The sequence below is a fragment of the Bos mutus genome, chromosome X, assembly GCF_027580195.1.
Source record: "Bos mutus isolate GX-2022 chromosome X, NWIPB_WYAK_1.1, whole genome shotgun sequence".
Taxonomy (NCBI): Eukaryota; Metazoa; Chordata; class Mammalia; order Artiodactyla; family Bovidae; genus Bos; species Bos mutus.
Window position 1 is genome coordinate 93,473,790 of NC_091646.1, and position 19,200 is coordinate 93,492,989.

At 44.0% G+C, this 19,200-nt stretch overlaps 1 protein-coding gene across 2 annotated transcripts in view; it reads left to right on the forward strand.

Annotated features, from left to right (window-relative positions):
• Positions 1 to 19,200, forward strand: part of SRPX (sushi repeat containing protein X-linked) — a 144,342-nt gene that overhangs the window by 112,355 nt on the left and 12,787 nt on the right. For both annotated transcript variants that reach the window (XM_005889422.2, XM_070365984.1), the window contains one exon: positions 950 to 1,071. In XM_005889422.2, the coding sequence (XP_005889484.2) occupies positions 950 to 1,071 (122 nt within the window). The remainder of the gene's footprint in view (positions 1 to 949; positions 1,072 to 19,200) is intronic.

Here is a 19,200-nt window from a genome sequence, read left to right on the forward strand (position 1 = left end):
TAAGGCTGAAGATCCAGGAGAAAAAATGAGACCTCTTTCACAGAAACTGGGGGTGTATTTTAGTTTGCTGTCTCTGCAATGACCTGGATGTGGTAGCCCAGCAAAAACTATTACAGTCACGTGTGACCCAGCATTGTAATCCCTCCAGCCACCAGAGCCAGGTCATCAAGTGGTGTCTGCTGGTGCAGGCGTGCATATGTGCTAAGTCACTTCAGTTGTGTGTGACTCTTTGTGACCCCATGGACTGTAGCTCACCAGGCTCCTCTGTGCATGCAATTTCCCAGGCAAGAATATTGGAGTGGGTAGCCATACTACCCTCCTCTAGAGTATCTCCCCGACCCAGGGATTGAACCTGCATCTCTGTCTCTTAGGTCTATGTGCATTGGCAGGTGGGTTCTTTACCACTTGTGCCACCTGGGAATTGGGTGGCACCCACCAAACCCAGGTTACCAATTGTTAAAAAAAGAAAGAAAGCAGGGCATCAGGTGGGGGTTGGAATGTCTTATCCTAGTTTCTTCACCATGTTAGTGTGTGTGTGGGCTTTGGGCTGCTGAGTGTGAGGGGTGGAAGAATGGGTAGATAAGGGGACACTAGAAGTAATCTTTTGTCCTTGCAAATACAAATGAAAATCCTCTGGAGGTGGTCTTTGATACTTGTTAGGAAATTTGGCTCATGCAAAGTCTCACCCCATCTGGAAATACGTACACTGCCATTTTACTTAGGTTTTCAAAATCTCATTGCCAAGTCATTTCTGAATGATTCCTTTAGGAAGGTATTTGGGTTTTATAGCCATTAGTTTAACCCCAGTTTCTCAACCATCTTCAGGACAGTATGGAGTGGGCAGAGAAACTTCCCCAAACGGAACAGTGCTGCTTCTGTCCGCCTGTAGTTTGACATGGATTTTCTTTAGCTACACTTACACCTCCTATCTTGGATTTTTTTTTTCCAGCAAGCACAGTGTGGCCTGGATCTTCGACACATCACTGTGGTGGAGCTGGTAGGGGTGTTCCCAACCCTCATCGGCAGGATAGGAGCAAAGGTGATGCCTCCAGCCCTGGCCCTGCAGCTCAGGTAGGGGGAAGTTCTCTTCTTAAATGTTATTACCTATAAATGTACTTTTTTCTGATCAGGGTCCCTGATTTCTGTCTATTGAGTCTTGATTCCAGGCAATGTTTCAGTACTTTTGTTCTGGGAGCATTATAACCATGTTAATTGGCATGTGGCTGCTTGTTCAAATATATGATGCAGAGGGTAATCACCAGGGTTCTTCCCCTCCCCTCCCAGGTGTTTTTGCTTTGTCTTTGTGTTTATTTTTCCCTTGGTTGGAGAGGGATGGAAAGGGGAGAGAATACAAAAAGGACCGTAAACAATCTTTTGTCTTATTAAGAGGGCAGGCATCCAGTTTAGCCTTTCCAGGCTTGGCGTACTTTTCCTCCATGCTTCCAGGGCACTTATCCATAGCCCCATTTTAACAACTATTTTATTTTGGTAACGTATAATGCCAGAATCATGGTGTTTGGACTCTGAGTAATGGTGCATTACAAAAGCAAAAATTAGCAGCCAAAAGGTAATTTCAGAGCGACCCAAACTTTTACTTGTTTCTTTTGACCACTGTGAAAATAATAATTAGAAAAAGCAAAGCTCCTTAAAAACCTTCCTTTCTCATCTATCTTTTTCTCTCATGCTCTGCAAAGGAGGGATAGATCTCTGTTCTTATGGTCCCAAGCTATTGGTAGTTCCACTATCCTGTAGCGTCCACATCCCAGAAGATATTACTTCCGGGTTGCACAAAGAAGGGGAAAGAGTGAAAAAAGAATGCCATTTGTGTGTGTGTGTGTGTGTGTGTGTGTGTGTGTGTGTGATATTGGAAGCATAAAACTGCTGACTCCGAATCCATTGGCCAGAACTCATCCCATGATTGTGATCAGAGTTCAAGGGAGACTGGGAAATATGGTCTTTGTATATACTCAGGAAGAAGAAAATGAAATAAAACTTGGTGAACCATATCACAGATTTTCAAAAAAGTTCACAGAAATCCCTTATCATGATGGAAATATGTCTTTAGCAAGTGTTGTTATATAGTGACATAACAATTTATTGTTTCTAATTTCCTTATTTTCCATCTGCCTTAAAAAAATAATTTTACTTATTTTTTGCTGTGCTGGGCCTTCGTTGCTCCCCAGGCTTTTCTTTAGTTGCAGTGAGCAGGGACTACTCTCTAGTTGTGGTGTGCAAGCTTCTCGTTGCAGTGGCTTCTCTTGTTATGGGGCATGGGCACTAGATACGTGGGCTTCAGTAGTCGCAGCTCCTGGATTCAAGAGCACAGGTTCAATAGTTGTGGCACACGGGCTTAGTTGCTCAGCGGCATTCCATCTGCTTTTTGACCCACCACACGTTTGATTTATACCTGTCTCCTCGCAGAGTCTGGCCCATCCACAACAGGATCAAAAATTCAGAAGGCCAGGGATGGAAAATGATAAAGAGGCCTGAGTTCTCTTTAGTTGGCTGAAGGAGAAGCCGGGGAACACTCATCAGCTTTTATGTATTCATTTTTGTCCTCCTGCATTTGTATCTAGTACCTCCGTAGGAGTGACACTTGTGAGGTCAGAACTAGATCTTTTCAAATTTGCTACCTAGTACCTAGCACAGTGCCTGGTGTCATGTTGGTGCTAAGTAAGTGATTCAAAGGGAATCAGCTTTACTATTTCCAGGAGTGACAGTACTCTTTAAGAGTATTTGTATCATTCCCAACACTTCAAATTAAAGATAAGAAAACATGAGAGGGCTGTTGCCATCTAAAAATTTTTATTGAAAATTCTGAAAGTTGATTTCATGAAGCTATTGCACATTTAGAACTACCTATACATATGCTATGTCAATGATTTTTTTTTTCTAAAAAAACTGCTGCAGAATTTACCAAACAGTTTTTCTGGATTGCAAATATACAGAGAGAATCTTTAAAGGATAGAAAAATCTGATTTAAGAAAATTTCTATGATTCAGGTTGTGTATGTTGGGGCTACTATAGACCACTGTAGGCTAATGCTAATGATTTAAACAATAAATAAGCTGCATAAAAGAATTGTACAGTGGATCTCAAGATTTACCCTGCCTCAGAATCTCTGGGAGGGCTGATAAAGAGTGCAGGACCCCAGCCCCAGAGTTTCTGACTCACTTGATCTATAGTGGGGCCTGAGAACTTGCATTCCTAGGAAGTTTCCAGGTGTTGCTGATGCTTGTGGTCTGAGGATCACAGTCAGTGAACCACTGCCTTGATAAGCCTCCTGCCTCTGGTTTTCAGTCTTATTCTTACAGTAGCCTCAAGACTTCTCCATCTGTCACTTCCAAGGTGGTTCCCTCTGTTTTAGCTTCTGCTGTTTGCTGGTCTCGTCAGTGTCTAATTTCCACCCTGACACAAGGGGGCGGTGGTGGACACTTTTTTAGGATCACTTGTTCAGTCGTGCTGTGGAGAGGGAGGAACCCTGCAAACAAATAACACTGGTGTCTGTGGGGAGTGCTCGCAGTGTCTTGGCCATACTGGGTTTGCCCCCACTCACGGCGTGTATGCTTTCCCTGTCTACACTGCTTAGGCTCTAGGTTGCTCTGCTGGGAACTCTCTGAGGCCAGCATTGGGTTGTATGCACTTCCCAGGTCTAAGCCGCTCAGGTTCCGGTACTCAGGTACTCCACAAAGGCGCAGACTCAGTAGGGCCTGCATTTTGTGTCCTTCCCAGGTCCGAGCAGCTCGGGTGACCAGGTGTTTGGCGAGCGCGGTTGCTGCGACTTATCGCCTCCCCCGTCCCTGCCACTGGGTTTTCTGGGTGTACAACCCGCGCACCTTCTCAGGCAGATGTCGACCGTCCAGAATCCCAAGAAGTCTTCATTAGCAATGAAGCCTGCTTGCAGTTTGGTAGTTAATGCCTCTCTGAGGCCGCGATTGCCCCTTCTGGCCCTGGCTGCCCTTGCCTGCCTGTCTCCGGAGAGGGATGGGCCTGTTCGCAGCTGGCTAGCTCTGCTCAGTTCTTTGTTCTGTGAGAGGGCCTGGAGGTGTCTTAGGTTAGGGCTTTTCTATCCCATAGTCTGGTTTGCCATCTCAAATTAGTTCCCTCAGATTGCCCTCAGGGCATTCAGGCCGGTCCTTACTCTAAGCAATGCAGCCCCTGCCTCCCTGCCCAGCCCCTACTTGCTAGTGGCGGATGCAGGCGTCTGTGCTGCTTCTCCGCTGGGAGTTACAGTCCGGCACGGAATCTGTGGGTTTTAATTATTTATTTATTTTTCCTCCCGGTTATGTTGCCCTCAGAGGTTCCAAGGCTCACCAGAGACTCGCCAGTGAGAGTGTTTCCTGGTATTTGGAAACTTCTCTCTTTTTTAAGACTCCCTTCCGGGGAGTGACTTCCATCCCTACCTCCTTTGTCTATCTTTTTATCTTTTATATTTTTTCTTACCTCCTTTCAGGTGCCTGATGTCCTCTGCCAGCATTCAGAAGTTGTTTTGTGGAATTTACTCAGTGTTCAAATGTTCTTTTGATGAATTTGTGGGGGAGAAAGTGGTACTCCCCGTCCTATTCCTCTGCCATCTTAGGACCGCCTCCGGCAAAGTTTTTAATTTTGCTGTAATACTTTTTTTCCAAAGACTTTCTCTTATACTCTAGTTGCTCCCTTTTATAGCACTCTATTCCCATTTTATAAACCCATTGTCGTCTTTACAGTTCTGACAATATGAATTTGGATTTTTTGTAATGTTCTTTTCTGTTTCCTGTAGTATATTTGTTTTTCTCTCCAGAAATAGTTCTGTTTATTCATCATGATCTCTTTCACTTCTGTCAAATATCTGGTAAACATTTGTCTATCTATATTTGGGAGTAAAGGACTCAGGTTTGATCCCTGCATCTGGAAGATCCTCTGGAGAAGGGATGGCTATCTACTCCAGTTTTCTGGCCTGGAGAATACCATGGACAGAGGAGCCTGGCCGGCTAATGTCAGTGGGGTCGCACAGAGTCTGACACGACTGAATGACTAACACTTCCATGTTTTTCATTGTGATTTCACCGCCTCACCCCTACCCAACGCCCCCCCCCACCGCCCCACTCCGTGTGGTTCTTATTATGATTGCAAGAGGTGCCTCAGTAGCAACACTTAGGGAACTTTGTAAAGAAAACATGGCTTATTACTCACAGGTCCTGGAGGACGCACGGCATGCGTTGGGCTGCACAGCCAGATCATGGGTAGAAAGTGAGTACACATGCTACCTGGGTCGCTTTTGTTGGGGTCTAGGATGGGATGCCTAGCGTGTCACAGATTTAGTCTTTCTTGGTGAATTTAAAACAGGAGCGTGAATTAAAATGTCAGAAGGGAAAACCAAGTGGTCAGATGGCAGTTATCCTAGTCATCCAGTGATCTCTAAAACAAAGGAAACTTCTGTGATGGGGAAGCCTGGTTCTCATCTAGTCTGGTAGCTGGCACTGTGTTTATTTAAGACAGCTGTCTGTGATGTGGATGCCTTGGCAATCAACAGCTTAAGATCAGACACTTATGTTACAATAAAAAAAAACATTAAAAATAAACAAACAAAAAAAACAATTCAGGGGGTTTCCATGGTAGCCCAGTGGCTACAACCCCAAGCTCCCAGTGCAGGGGGCCTGGGTTCAGTCCCTGGTTGGGGAACGAGATCCCACATACTGCAGCTAAGACCCAGTGCAGGCAAACAAAACAAAACAACCCAGGTGCTTAGAGTACAGTCCAGCCTGTGATGCTGAGACAGCAGAGTTAGGAGGTGAGGACATGAATGGCCTTCGGTATTTGTAGGCAGCAGCGCTGTCTGTTTTTGGTGCACCTTTTGGGCTGAGAAATGACTGACAGTCTGACGGGCCTCTTGGTCTAGGGTTGAGTCAGCCAGCCAGCACCTAGCAAGTTCCGCTAGATAATAGTGGCTCGTCCTCTGGTGCCATCAGGCAGTGCACTTGATCCATTGTTTCTGGAACGTCTCAGTCCACATTGCAGTGTTCCACAATGTGAACTGGAGAGCAAGTCATCTGGGTGAGCAGCTGCATCTCCAACATGGTGCCCTGGCCCTTGGGTGTCATCTCCAGTGGACAAGGCATAGGCGTCTCCGATGGTGAACTCCTGGCCTGGGACGATGTCCCTTGGGATGGGATCATCTCCAGTGATGAGTCTGTCTCACTCACGAGTGAGGTCTTCTGGAGTGGAGGCCACCCAGGGGTGGGAACCCATGTGGATATGCAGTGTTGGTCATCGGCTGGGCATAGGCTAGCCTGATATAACCTAGAGGCTTCCTTGAGGACTGCAGGGCATGCTGCCTGTGGAACAAATTGTTGAGAGCTCTCTGGGGTCATCAAGGACATCTTTAGCAGTGGAATGCTGTCCTTTCCTTCCTGGAAGAGCTCATCCAAAGCACATGAATATTCTGGGGACATTTATATCCTAGGCTACAGGCGATCTTATGGATGCTACTTAGGCACAACCATGAGGGCAGTCCCTGCACAGATCCTGGGAGCACATTCCCCATATCCAGATGGGTTTTGTGGAGGAGGGATCATAGGGCAAGTTGGCTTGTAGCACTATTTGGTGTTGATCCTGGAGGGCAAGTATCATTTGGATGTTGCTTCCAGACAGCCTGTGGCCTTTAAAGGGCTTCCCTGGTGATTCAGAGGCTAAAGAACCTGCCTGCAAGGTGGGAGACATGGGTTTGATCCCTGGGTCAGGAGGATCCCCTGGAGAAGGGAATGGCTACCCAATCCAGTATTCTTGTCTGGAGAATCCCATGGACAGAGCAGCCTAGCGGGCTACAGTTCACAAGGTCGCAAAGAGTCAGACAGGACTGAGTGACAGTACACTACTAAGTTTGGATTACTTGGCATTTAATAAAGGTGGTTGTCAGAGGCTTTATTCTTCACATGCCTCTTTAAAGGCAATTGCTTTTTCAGTTCGAATACTTGGCACTGAGCTGGAGTCTTCCTCCTACTGGGTCAGTAGTCTTGACTCTTCCTGGCCTCCCCTCCACTCAAGCATCTGCTCTTACCTTTTGTAGAATTTCTTCAGGGACTTCTGGTTGAAGTTTGTCTCTCCATTGTCATAGCACAGCTTGGATGGGGCAGGCTTGACCTAGGAGTACTTTAGTGTCTACTTTTTCTGGTGAGAAAGTCACTTGGGCGTTTAACTTTGTTAGATCTTCCCCCAGTAAGGGAATAGGGCATTCAGGCAGATACAGAAAGCTGTGCCCTACATATGCTATTTTTTTCTCCCCCAATTATATAAGATCTGAGGTAGAAAATGGAGAGTGTACATGTACAAATGCCCTGGGTTGACCTTGGTCATCTAGCCCTGTGGGAACTTGTTTCATTTGATACTGCCCTGCCTTAGGGCAATTGAAAGATACTAATTCTAAATATGTTTAAATTTAAATTAAACATTTACAATATAATAAGCCATCTACTCTTTTGCTGCTGCTGCTAAGTTGCCTCAGTCGTGTCCAACTCTGTGCAACCCCATAGACAGCAGCCCAACAGGCTCCCCCGTCCCTGGGATTCTCCAGGCAAGAACACTGGAGAGAGTTGCAATATCTTTCTCCAATGCATGAAAGTGAAAAGTGAAAGTGAAGTTGCTCAGTCGTGTCCAACTCTTAGCGACCCCATGGACTACAGCCTACTAGGCTTCTCTGTCCATGGGATTTTCCAGGCAAGACCACTGGAGTGGGGGGCCATTACCTTCTCTGTCTACTCTTTTAAGCAATAGTTTTTTGATCCCTATTTCACATATGAGATAACAGAGGCACAGAGAAGGTAATTCACATTCCCCAATGCCCTCAATTTAGTAAGTGGCTAGAATGGCATTTGATCCCAGGCCATCTGTGGGGAAGAATCCATGACACCAAACTGTTTCTCCAAAACTGGACAGCAAGAAGGATCTTCAGGCTTCCCTGGTGGCTCAGTGGTAAAGAATCCTTCTGCCAAACAGGAGACCTGGGTTTGATCCCTGATCCAGGAAGATCTCACATTTCGCAGAGCACCTCAGCCTGCGCATCACAACTATTGAACCTGTGCTCTAGAGCCGGGGAACCACGACTGCTGAGCCCATGTGCCACAACTACTGAAGTCTAAGCGCCTCGTGCCCGTGGTGTGCAACAGGTGAAGCCACCACACTAAGGAACCCACATACCACAACTAGAGAAGAGCCTGCGCAGTAATGGAGCCCTAGCACAACCTGAAAGTCAATTTCTAGTTATAAAGATGAACAGCTACTCACCTGGTGCTTGCTTCTATCTAGAGGAGAACCGTTAATTGACATATGTAGGATCTGAGACATTGTCAGAGGAAAATGAAAGTGTTAGTCACTCGGTCATGTCCGACCGTTTGCGACCCCATGGACTGGAGCCTGCTAGGCTACTCTGTTCATGGAATTCTCCAGGCAAGAACACCGGAGTGGGTGGACATTCCCTTCTCCCAGGGATCTCCCTGACCCAGGGACTAAACCTGTGTCTCCTGCATTGCAGGCAGATTCTTTGGCATCTGAGCCACCAGGGAATGCCCGTCAAAGAAAGAGGAGAGATCCTCAATGTGAGCAGAGAAAGAAACAGAGTGAGAAGACCCCGGTTGTCTAAGAACAAAGGAACAAGCAAATTTTCTGGAAATTTAACTGAAGAGAGTTAATCCTCATTTTAAGAAAATATTCAAGTGCAGTCATGGTGAAATGGGACAGTTAACTCCTTTGTAGCCAGGCTTGTTTATATATTTGTAAATATTCAAATAAGAGTTAGTCACTCAGTCATGTCCGACTCTCTGCGATTCCATGGACTGTAGCCCACCAGGCTCCTCTGTCCATGGGATTCTCCAGGCAAGAATACTCGAATGGGTTGCCATTCCCTTCTCCAGGGGATCTTCCTGACCCAGGGATCGAACCCAGGTCTCCCACATTGCAGGCAGATTCTTTACTGTCTGAGCTACAGGGAGGAATATTTGTAAATATTCAAAACAGTTTGCAAACTTTTGGGAGGCTCAGATGGACCATGTGTCAATCTGAGGACCATCTCTTATCAGGGACCATGTATCCTTGATAAGACAGGCAAGATCTGTAAAATTTTAACTTTTGCCTTATTAACCACACCTAGGCACAGAAGAAACATATTTTGAGTGTTTTTGGTAGGCAAAGGCAATATTAGGGTTTACATGTGTAGAGACTTCATCTGATCATGATGTCTCCCATGGGTCTGTTTCTAAAGCTGACATCCACTCTGAACCCCAGATTCATTTTTCTGGATACCTGCATGACAGTTCCATTTGGATGTCTAATATGCATCTCAGATTTTACATGACATGCCTTCTCCAACCTTCCATCCCAGCTGTGCCCCTGGCAAAAGACCCCAAATTGATAAAATGGTACCACCATCAACCCAGGCTAAAGTAGATTTTTCTTCTTCATATCTCACTCTTCATCTCTGGTCCATGAAGAAACCTTGCTGATGTATCCCAATCCATCTGCACTGTGTCTACATCTCTTCATTTCTTCATCCTCCACTCCAGTTCAATCACCATTGTCTTTCACCTGGACCAGCTGTGATACCTATGAACTGGTCTCCCAGCTTCAACCTGCAGCCAGTACCACTGACTTCATATTCAGGGGGATTTATTTTACTTTATATTCAGTATCACAAATCGACCTTCATTCATGAGCTTCTATTTTTCACCCTAGAAGGGCTATATAGAATCACCTTCAATAGAATTGAGATAAATTTTGGGAGTGGTATCATGCTACTTTATTGCAGGGTGGTACAATTCAAGTAGAAAATTGCACGTGGATGTTTTGTAAGGGCAGATTCCATGCTCAACAGTGGTGACCACAGGAAGTGTGTCTCTGGGAAAGCCAGGCCTGCTACCCTTAAATTGTCACGTAGCCCAGGGTGAGCTTGTCAGAGAGGGACTCTGCTATGCCAGTTTCCCAGGCCCCCATCTTGCTACCCAGAAGTCTGCTTCAAACAAAATGAAGACCCTTTTATTTCATTCCCTTCCCAATCCCTTTCCCTTCACTATTTCTGGAGATCAACCCCAATCGTGATTTTCAGGCCATATTTTTATGTCTCATCTATTCACAGGCACCCACATTCACCAGGGCCTCACCTCACCCATGCCCACCCCATATACCACATTGTTTATTAGGGGAAGGTACATTTTGTATTGTTCAGGGTCCCATGGATCCTCTTCTTCCCTCCCTCTGTGGAGATCCTGAGCTGCCTGTGGACAGGGCATTGGTAGCTCGAAAGACTGCTGGATACCTATTTTAAAGCTTGAAAGGTTAAGGGTTTGCACGCATGAATCAACAAGGCACCTTTATTTCTTCAGGAAGCAATTACTTTATTGGAAGAACTGGCAACACTGAAAAAAGGAAAACTTGTGAACTTTTTCTGCAAGGGCAATACTGCGGTCTGCATTGCAGGCAGGGTGACCTTGGGCAGTCACCCCGGACTCGGGGGAAAGTCCAGTCCAGGCTCAGTCCTTCTTGTTGCCACCCCTCAGGGTGAGCTTGTCAGAGAAGTACTCTGCCAGAGCACCTTCTGGGAGCCCCATGTTGCTTAGGTCGCTGAGGTGGTCCCGCAGCTCCCTGATGAACTTGACCTGCTGGTCCAGGTAGTCGGTCCCCAGGAAGTAGTACAGCTCGACGTCGCTGCTATCAGTGGCCAGCTTGTGCAGGTTGAGCAGGCTCTGGTTGACGCACTTCTCCAGGTGCAGGGTGTTTTGCATGGCCTGGAGTCCGCTCTCCCACTGTTGGGTCTCAGGCTTTCTGATGTTGAGGAAGCAGATGCGGCCCCCACGATGGTTCTGCAGGAATATCAGGCTCTCGGCTGTCTTGCTGTGCTCATGGGAGCGGAGCAGGAAAAAGCGGGAGAAACGCTTCAAGGCCACGTCATCATGGTCGAGGTAGACAGCCACGGCCAGGCAATGGAAGGAGGCGTGGAACTCCAGGGCGGCGTGGCTGTTGATCGCGGCCTCGCACTCGGGGCGGTAGTTCTGACGCACCTGTGAGGGTGATGTGGGCAGCATGGCGGGACATTCCTCGAACCAGGGAATGGCGGCTGGGATGAGGCGTCTGCGGGGCACAAATCGGCGGGGGCGCCGGCGCCAGCCGTCTCCTCGGAACTTTCCCAGGGTGAACGATGTGGGTGGCCGGAGGCGGGCTCCGGGCCAGATGGCAGGTGGCTGGGTGCGGGCTCTGGGATGGACGGGTAATGGCGTCCGTTGGCCGGGGTCAGTGCCTGGGCTTGAGATTGGTTAAGGAAGAGGTCACGTGGGTGGGCGTGATCCGTGAGTGGGATCTGTGGGTAGGGCGAGACCACTGTCTAACAAAGCCAGGGTGTGGCCAGGGCGAGACCACTGTCTATCAAGGCCAGGGTGTGGCCAGGGCGCAACCACTGTCTATCAAGGCCGGGGTGTGGCCAGGGCTCGACCACTGTCTATCAAGGCCAGGGTGTGGCCAGGGCGAGACCACTGTCTATCAAGGCCAGGGTGTGGCCAGGGCGAGACCACTGTCTATCAAGGCCAGGGTGTGGCCAGGGCGAAACCACTGTCTATCAAAGCCAGGGTGTGGCCAGGGCGAGACCACTGTCTATCAAAGCCAGGGTGAGGCAGAGCCGCTTTGAGCTGAGTACTTCGCATCCACAAAGTTTTTATTTTTGTTTATTTATTTTTTAAATATAAATTTATTTATTTTAATTGGGGGTTAATTACTTTACAATATTGTATTGGTTTTGCCATACATCAACATGAATCTGCCACGTGTGTACTCGCGTTCCCCATCCTGAACCGCCCTCCCGCCTCCCTCCCCATCTCATCCCTCTGGGTCATCCCAATGCACCAGCCCAGACCACCCTGTCTCATGCATCGAACCTGGACTGGCTATCTGTTTCACATATGGTAATATACATGCTTCAGTGCCAGTCTCTGAAATCATCCCACCCTCGCCCTCTCCCACAGAGTCCAAAAGACTTCTATACATCTGTGTCTCTTTTGCTATCTTGCATACAGGGTTATCGTTGCCATCTTTCTAAATTCCATATATATGCATTAGTATACTGTATTGGTGTTTTTCTTTCTGGCTTACTTCACTCTGTATAATAGGCTCCAGTTTTATCCACCTCATTAGAACTGATTCAAATGTATTCTTTTTAATGGCTAAGTAATACTCCATTTTGTGTATGTACCATAGCTTTCTTATCCATTTGTCTGTTGATGGACATCTAGGTTGCTTCCATGTCCTGGCTATTGTAAACAGTGCTGCTATGAACATCAGGGTACACGTGTCTCTTTCAGTTCTTGTTTCCTTGGTGTGTATGCCCAGCAGTGGGATTGCTGGGTCATATGGCAGTTCTAGTTCCAGTTTTTTAAGGAATCTCCACACTGTTCTCCATAGTGGCTGTATTAGTTTGCATTCCCACCAACAGTGTAAGAGGGTTCCCTTTTCTCCACACCCTCTCCAGCATTTATTGCTTGTAGACTTTTGGATAGCAGCCACTCTGACTGGTGTGAAATGGTACCTCACTGTGGTTTTGATTTGCATTTCTCTGATAATGAGCGATGTTGGGCATCTTTTCATGTGTTTGTTAGCCATCTGTATGTTTTCTTTGGAGAAATGTCTGTTTAGTTCTTTGGCCCATTTTTTGATTGGGCCATTTATTTTTCTGGAATTGAGCTGCAGGAGTTGCTTGTATATATTTTGAGATTAATTCTTTGTCAGTTGCTTCATTTGCTATTATTTTCTCCCATTCTGAAGGCTGTCTTTTCACCTTGCTTATAGTTTCCTTTTGGAGAAGGCAATGGCACCCCACTCCAGTACTCTTGCCTGGAAAGTCCCACAGATGGAGGAGCCTGGTAGGCTGCAGTCCATGGGGTCACTAAGAGTCGGACACAACTGAGCGACTTCACTTTCACTTTTCACTTTCATGCATTAGAGAAGGAAATGGCAACCCACTCCAGTGTTCTTGCCTGGAGAATCCCAGGGACGGGGGAGCCTGGTGGGCTGCCGTCTATGGGGTCGCACAGAGTCGGACATGGCTGAAGCGACTTAGCATCAGCAGCAGCATAGTTTCCTTTGTTGTGCAGAAGCTTTTGAGTTTAATTAGGTCCCATTTGTTTATTTTTGCTTTTATTTCCAATATTCTGGGAGGTGGGTCATAGAGGATCCTGCTGTGATTTATGTCAGAGAGTGTTTTGCCTATGTTCTCCTCTAGGAGTTTAATAGTTTCTGGTCTTACATTTAGATCTTTAATCCATTTGAGTTTATTTTTGTGTATGGTGTTAGAAAGTGTTCTAGTTTCATTCTTTTATAAGTGGTTGACCAATTTTCCCAGCAGCACTTGTTAAAGAGATTGTCTTTTCTCCATTGTATATTCTTGCCTCCTTTGTCAAAGATAAGATGTCCATAGGTGTGTGGATTTATCTCTGGGCTTTCTATTTTGTTCCATTGATCTATATTTGTACTACTACCCATACTGTCTTGATGACTGTGGCTTTGTAGTAGAGACTGAAGTCAGGCAGGTTGATTCCTCTAGTTCCATTCTTCTTTCTCAAGATTGCTTTGGCTATTTGAGGTTTTTTGTATTTCCATACAAATTGTGAAATTTTGTTCTAGTTCTCTGAAAAATACCATTGGTTGCTTCATAGGGATTGCATTGAATCTGTAGACTGCTTTGGGGACTGTACTCATTTTCACTATACTGATTCTTCCAATCCATGTACAAGTGATATTTCTCCATCTATTGGCATCCTCTTTGATTTCTTTCACCACTGTTTTATAGTTTTCTATATATAGGTCTTTTGTTTTTAGGTAGATATATTCCTGAGTATTTTATTCTTTTCGTTGCAATGGTGAATGGAATTGTTTCCATAATTTCTCTTTCTGTTCTCTCATTGTTTATAGGAATGCAAGGGATTTCTGTGTGTTGGTTTTTATATCCTGCAACTTTACTATATTCATTGATTAGGTCTAGTAATTTTCTGATGAAGTCTTTAGGGTTTTCTGTGTAGAGGATCATGTCATCTGCAAACAGTGAGAGCTTTACTTCTTCTTTTCCAATTTGGATTCCTTTTATTTCTTTTCTGCTCTGATTGCTGTGGCCAAAACTTCCAAAACTATGTTGAATAGTAGTGGTGAGAGTGGGCGCACCCTTGTCTTGTTCCTGACTTTAGGGGAAATGCTTTCAATTTTTCACCATTGAGGATAATGTATGCTGTGGGTTTGTCATATATAGCTTTTATTATGTTGAGGCATGTTCCTTCTATTCCTGCATTCTGGAGGGTTTTTATCATAAATGGATGTTGAATTTTGTCAAAGGCTTTCTCTGCATCTATTGAGATAATCATATGGCTTTTATTTTTCAATTTGTTAATCGTGTATTACATTGATTCATTTGCGGATATTGAAGAATCCTTGCATCCCTGGGATAAAGCCCACTTGGTCATGGTGTATGATCTTTTTAACGTGTTGTTGGATTCTGATTGCTAGAAGTTTGTTAAGGATTTCTGCATCTATGTTCATCAGTGATATTGGCCAGTAGTTTTCTTTGTTTGTGGCATCTTTGTCAGGTTTTGGTATTAGGGTGATGGTGGCCTCATAGAATGAGTTTGGAAGTTTACCTTCCTCTGCAATTTTCTGGAAGAGTTTGAGTAGGATAGGTGTTAGCTCTTCTATAAATTTTTGGTAGAATTCAGCTGTGAAGCCATCTGGACCTGGGCTTTTGTTTGCTGGAAGCTTTCTGATTACAGTCTCAATTACCATGCTTGTGATGGGTCTGTTAAGATTTTCTATTTCTTCCTGGTTCAGTTTTGGAAAGTTGTACTTTTCTAAGAATTTGTCCATTTCTTCCAAGTTGTCCATTTTATTGGCATATAATTGCTGATAGTAGTCTCTTATGATCCTTTGTATTTCTGTGTTGTCTGTTGTGATTTCTCCATTTTCATTTCTAATTTTATTGATTTAATTTTTCTCCCTTTGTTTCTTGATGAGTCTGGCTAATGGTTTGTCAATTTTATTTATCCTCTCAAAGAACCAGATTTTGGTTTTGTTGATTTTTGCTATGGTCTCTTTTGTTTCTTTTGCGTTTATTTCTGCCCTAATTTTTAAGATTTCTTTCCTTCTACTAACCCTGGGATTCTTCATTTCTTCCTTTTCAAGTTGCTTTAGGTATAGAGTTAGGTTATTTATTTGACTTTTTCTCTTTGTTTCTTGAGATAAGCCTGTATTGCTATGAACCTTCCCCTTAGCACTGCTTTTACAGTGTCCCACAGGTTTTGGATTGTTGTGTTTTCATTTTCATTCATATCTATGCATATTTTGATTTCTTTTTTTGATTTCTTCTGTGATTTGTTGGTTATTCACCAACGTGTTGTTCAGCCTCCATATGTTGGAATTTTTAATAGTTTTTCTCCTGTAATTGAGATCTAATCTTACTGCATTGTGGTCAGAAAAGATGCTTGGAATAATTTCAATTTTTTTTTTTAATTTACCAAGGCTAGATTTATGGCCCAGGATGTGATCTATCCTGGAGAAGGTTCCGTTTGTGCTTGAGAAAAAGGTGAAATTCATTGTATTGGTGTGAAATGTCCTATAGATATCAATTAGATCTAACTGGCCTATTGTATCATTTAAAGTTTGTGTTTCCTTGTTAATTTTCTGTTTAGTTGATCTATCCATAGGTGTGAGTGGGGTATTAAAGTCTCCCACTATTATTGTGTTATTGTTAATTTCCCCTTTCATACTTGTTAGCGTTTGTCTTACATATTGTGGTGCTCCTGTGTTGGGTGCATATATATATTTATAATTGTTATATCTTCTTCTTGGATGGATCCTTTGATCATTATGTAGTGTCCTTCTTTGTCTCTTTTCACAGCCTTTGTTTTAAAGTCTATTTTATCTGATATGAGTATTGCTACTCCTACTGGCTCAAAGTCATGATCATCGTGTCGGTGATGCCATCCAGATAAAGTCTGACACTGTTTCCACTGTTTCCCCATCTATTTCCCATGAAATGATGGGACCAGATGCCATGATCTTAGGTTTCTGAATGTTGAGCTTTAAGCCAACTTGTTCACTCTCCTCTTTCACTTTCATCAAGAGGCTTTTTAGTTCCTCTCTACTTTCTGCCATAAGGGTGGTGTCATCTGCATATCTGAGGTTATTGATATTTCTCCTGGCAATCTTGATTCCAGTTTGTGATTCTTCCAGCCCAGCATTTTTGATGATGTACTCTGCATATAAATTAAATAAGCAGGTGACAATATACAGCCTTGACGTACTCCTTTTCCTATTTAGAACCAGTCTGTTGTTCCATGTCCATTTCTAACTGTTGCTTCCTGACCTGCATACAGATTTCTCAAGAGGCAGGTCAGGTGGTCTGGTATTCCCATCTCTTTCAGAATTGTCCACAGTTTATTGTGATCCACACAGTCAAAGGCTTTGGCATAGTCAATAAAGCAGAAATAGATATTTTTCTGGAACTCTCTTCCTTTTTTGATGATCCAGCGGATGTTGGCAATTTGACCTCTGGTTCCTCTGCCTTTTCTAAATCCAGCTTGAGCATCAGGAAGTTCATGGTTCACATATTGCTGAAGCCTGGCTTGGAGAATTTTGAACATTACTTTACTAGCGTGTGAGAGGAGTGCAATCGTGCCATAGTTTGAGCATTCCTTGGCATTGCCTTTCTTTGGGATTGGAATGAAAACTGACCTTTTCCAGTCCTGTGGCCACTGCTGAGTTTTCCAAATTTCCTGGCATATTGAGTGCAGTACTTTCACTGCATCATCTTTCAGGATTTGAAATAGCTTCACTGGAATTCCATCACCTCCGCTTGCTTTGTTCGTAGTGATGCTTTCTAAGGCCCACTTGACTTCACATTCCAGGATGTCTGGCTCTAGGTCAGTGATCACACCATCGTGATTATCTTGGTCATGAAGATCTTTTTTGTACAGTTCTTCTGTGTATTCTTGCCACCTCTTCTTAATATCTTCTGCTTCTGTTAGGTCCATACCATTTGTGTCCTTTATCGAGCCCATCTTTGCATGAAATGTTCCCTTGGTATCTCTAATATTCTTGAAGAGATCTCTAGTCTTTCCCATTCTATTGTTTTCCTCTATTTCTTTGCATTGATCACTGAGGAAGGCTTTCTTATCTCTTCATCACCAGATGTTCAACACCCAAATCAGATTGATTATATTCTTTGCAGCCAAAGATGGAGAAGCTCTAGACAGTCAGCAAAAACAAGACCAGGAGCTGACTGTGGCTCAGATCATGAGCTCCTTATTGCCAAATTCAGACTTAAATTGAAGAAAATAGGGAAAACCACTAGACCATTCAGGTATGATCTAAATCAAATCCCTTATGATTATCCAGTGGAAGGGAGAAATAGATTTAAGGGACTAGATCTGATAGAGTGCCTGATGAACTATGGGCGGAGGTTTGTCACATTGTACAGGAGACAGGGATCAAGACCATCCCCATGGAAAAGAAATGCAGAAAAGCAAAATGGCTGTCTGTGGAGGCCTTACAAATAGGTGTGAAAAGAAGAGAAGCGAAAAGCAAAGGAGAAAAGGAAAGATATAAGCATCTGAATGCGGAGTTCCAAAGAATAGCTGATAATAGTCTTGTTTTAAAGTCTGTTTTGTCTGATACAAGAAAAGTTATCCAGCTTTTGGTTTGCACTTGCATAGAATATATTTGTCCATTCCTTCACTTTCAACTTTTGTGTGCCTTCACATCTGAATTCAGTCCCTTGTAGGCAGCATATAGATAGGTCGTTTTTTTTTTTTTTTTTTTTCCTCCATTCAGCTACCCTTTCTTTTGATTAGATAATTTAGTCCACTTAAATTATTGATAGGTATATTGTTACTGACATTTTCCTAATTGTTTTATGTCTGTTTTATAGCTCCTCTGTTACATTCTTCTCTTGTTATCTTTGTGTGATTTAAAGAATCAGCGGTATGCTTAGATTCCTTTCTTGTTATTGTTTGTGTATCTATTGTAGTTTTCTGGTTTCTGGTCACATGAAGCTTGTATATAACTTATGTTTATCATGTTTTTTTTATTTGTAAAACAACTTAAGTTTTAATACATTCTAAAGGACCACAAAGATTTTTACAAAACAAAAATAGACTCATAGACATAGAAAACAAACTGATGGTTACCAAAGATGATAGTAGGGGATTGAGGGAGACTGGAAAAAATTAGGAATTTCAGGTTAACATATACACACTAGTATAAAAGAGACATTAGAAAGACCTCCTGTATAGCACAGGGAATAATATTCAGTAACCTATAGTGGAAAAGAATCGGATAAACAATATGCATCAGCTCAGTTCAGTTCAGTCGCTCAGTCGTGTCCGACTCTTTGCGACCCCATGAATCGCAGCATACCAGGCCTCTCTCTGTCCATCACCAACTCCTGGAGTTCACTCAGACTCACTTCCATCGAGTGGGTGATGCCATCCAGCCATCTAATCCTCTGTCGTCCCCTTCTCCTCCTGCCCCCAATCCCTCCCAGCATCAGAGTCTTTTCCAATGAGTCAACTCTTCGCATGAGGTGGCCAAAGTACTGGAGTTTCAGCTTTAGCATCATTCCTTCCAAAGAAATCCCAGGGCTGATCTCCTTCAGAATGGACTGGTTGTATCTCCTTGCAGTCCAAGGGACTCTCAAGAGTCTTCTCCAACACCACAGTTCAAAAGCATCAATTCTTCAGGGCTCACCTTTCTTCACAGTCCACTGGAAAAACCATAGCCTTGACTAGACAGACCTTTGTTGGCAAAGTAATGTTTCTGCTTTTCAATATGCTATCTAGGTTGGTCATAACTTTTTTCCCAAGGAGTAAGCGTCTTTTAGTTTCATGGCAGAGAGTGAAGAGGAACCAAAAAGCCTCTTGAAGAAAGTGAAAGAGGAGAGTGAAAACGTTGGCTTAAAGCTCAACATTCAGAAAATGAAGATCATGGCATCTGGTCCCATCACTTCATGGGAAGATCATGGCATCTGGCCCCATCACTTCATGGGAAATAGATGGGGAAACAGTGGAAACAGTGTCAGACTTTACTTTTTTGGGCTCCAAAATCACTGCAGATGGTGACTGCAGCCATGAAATTAAAACAATATGCATATTTACGTATAATTCTCACTTTGTTATACACCTCAAAGAAAATTGAAATTACTTCCATTTT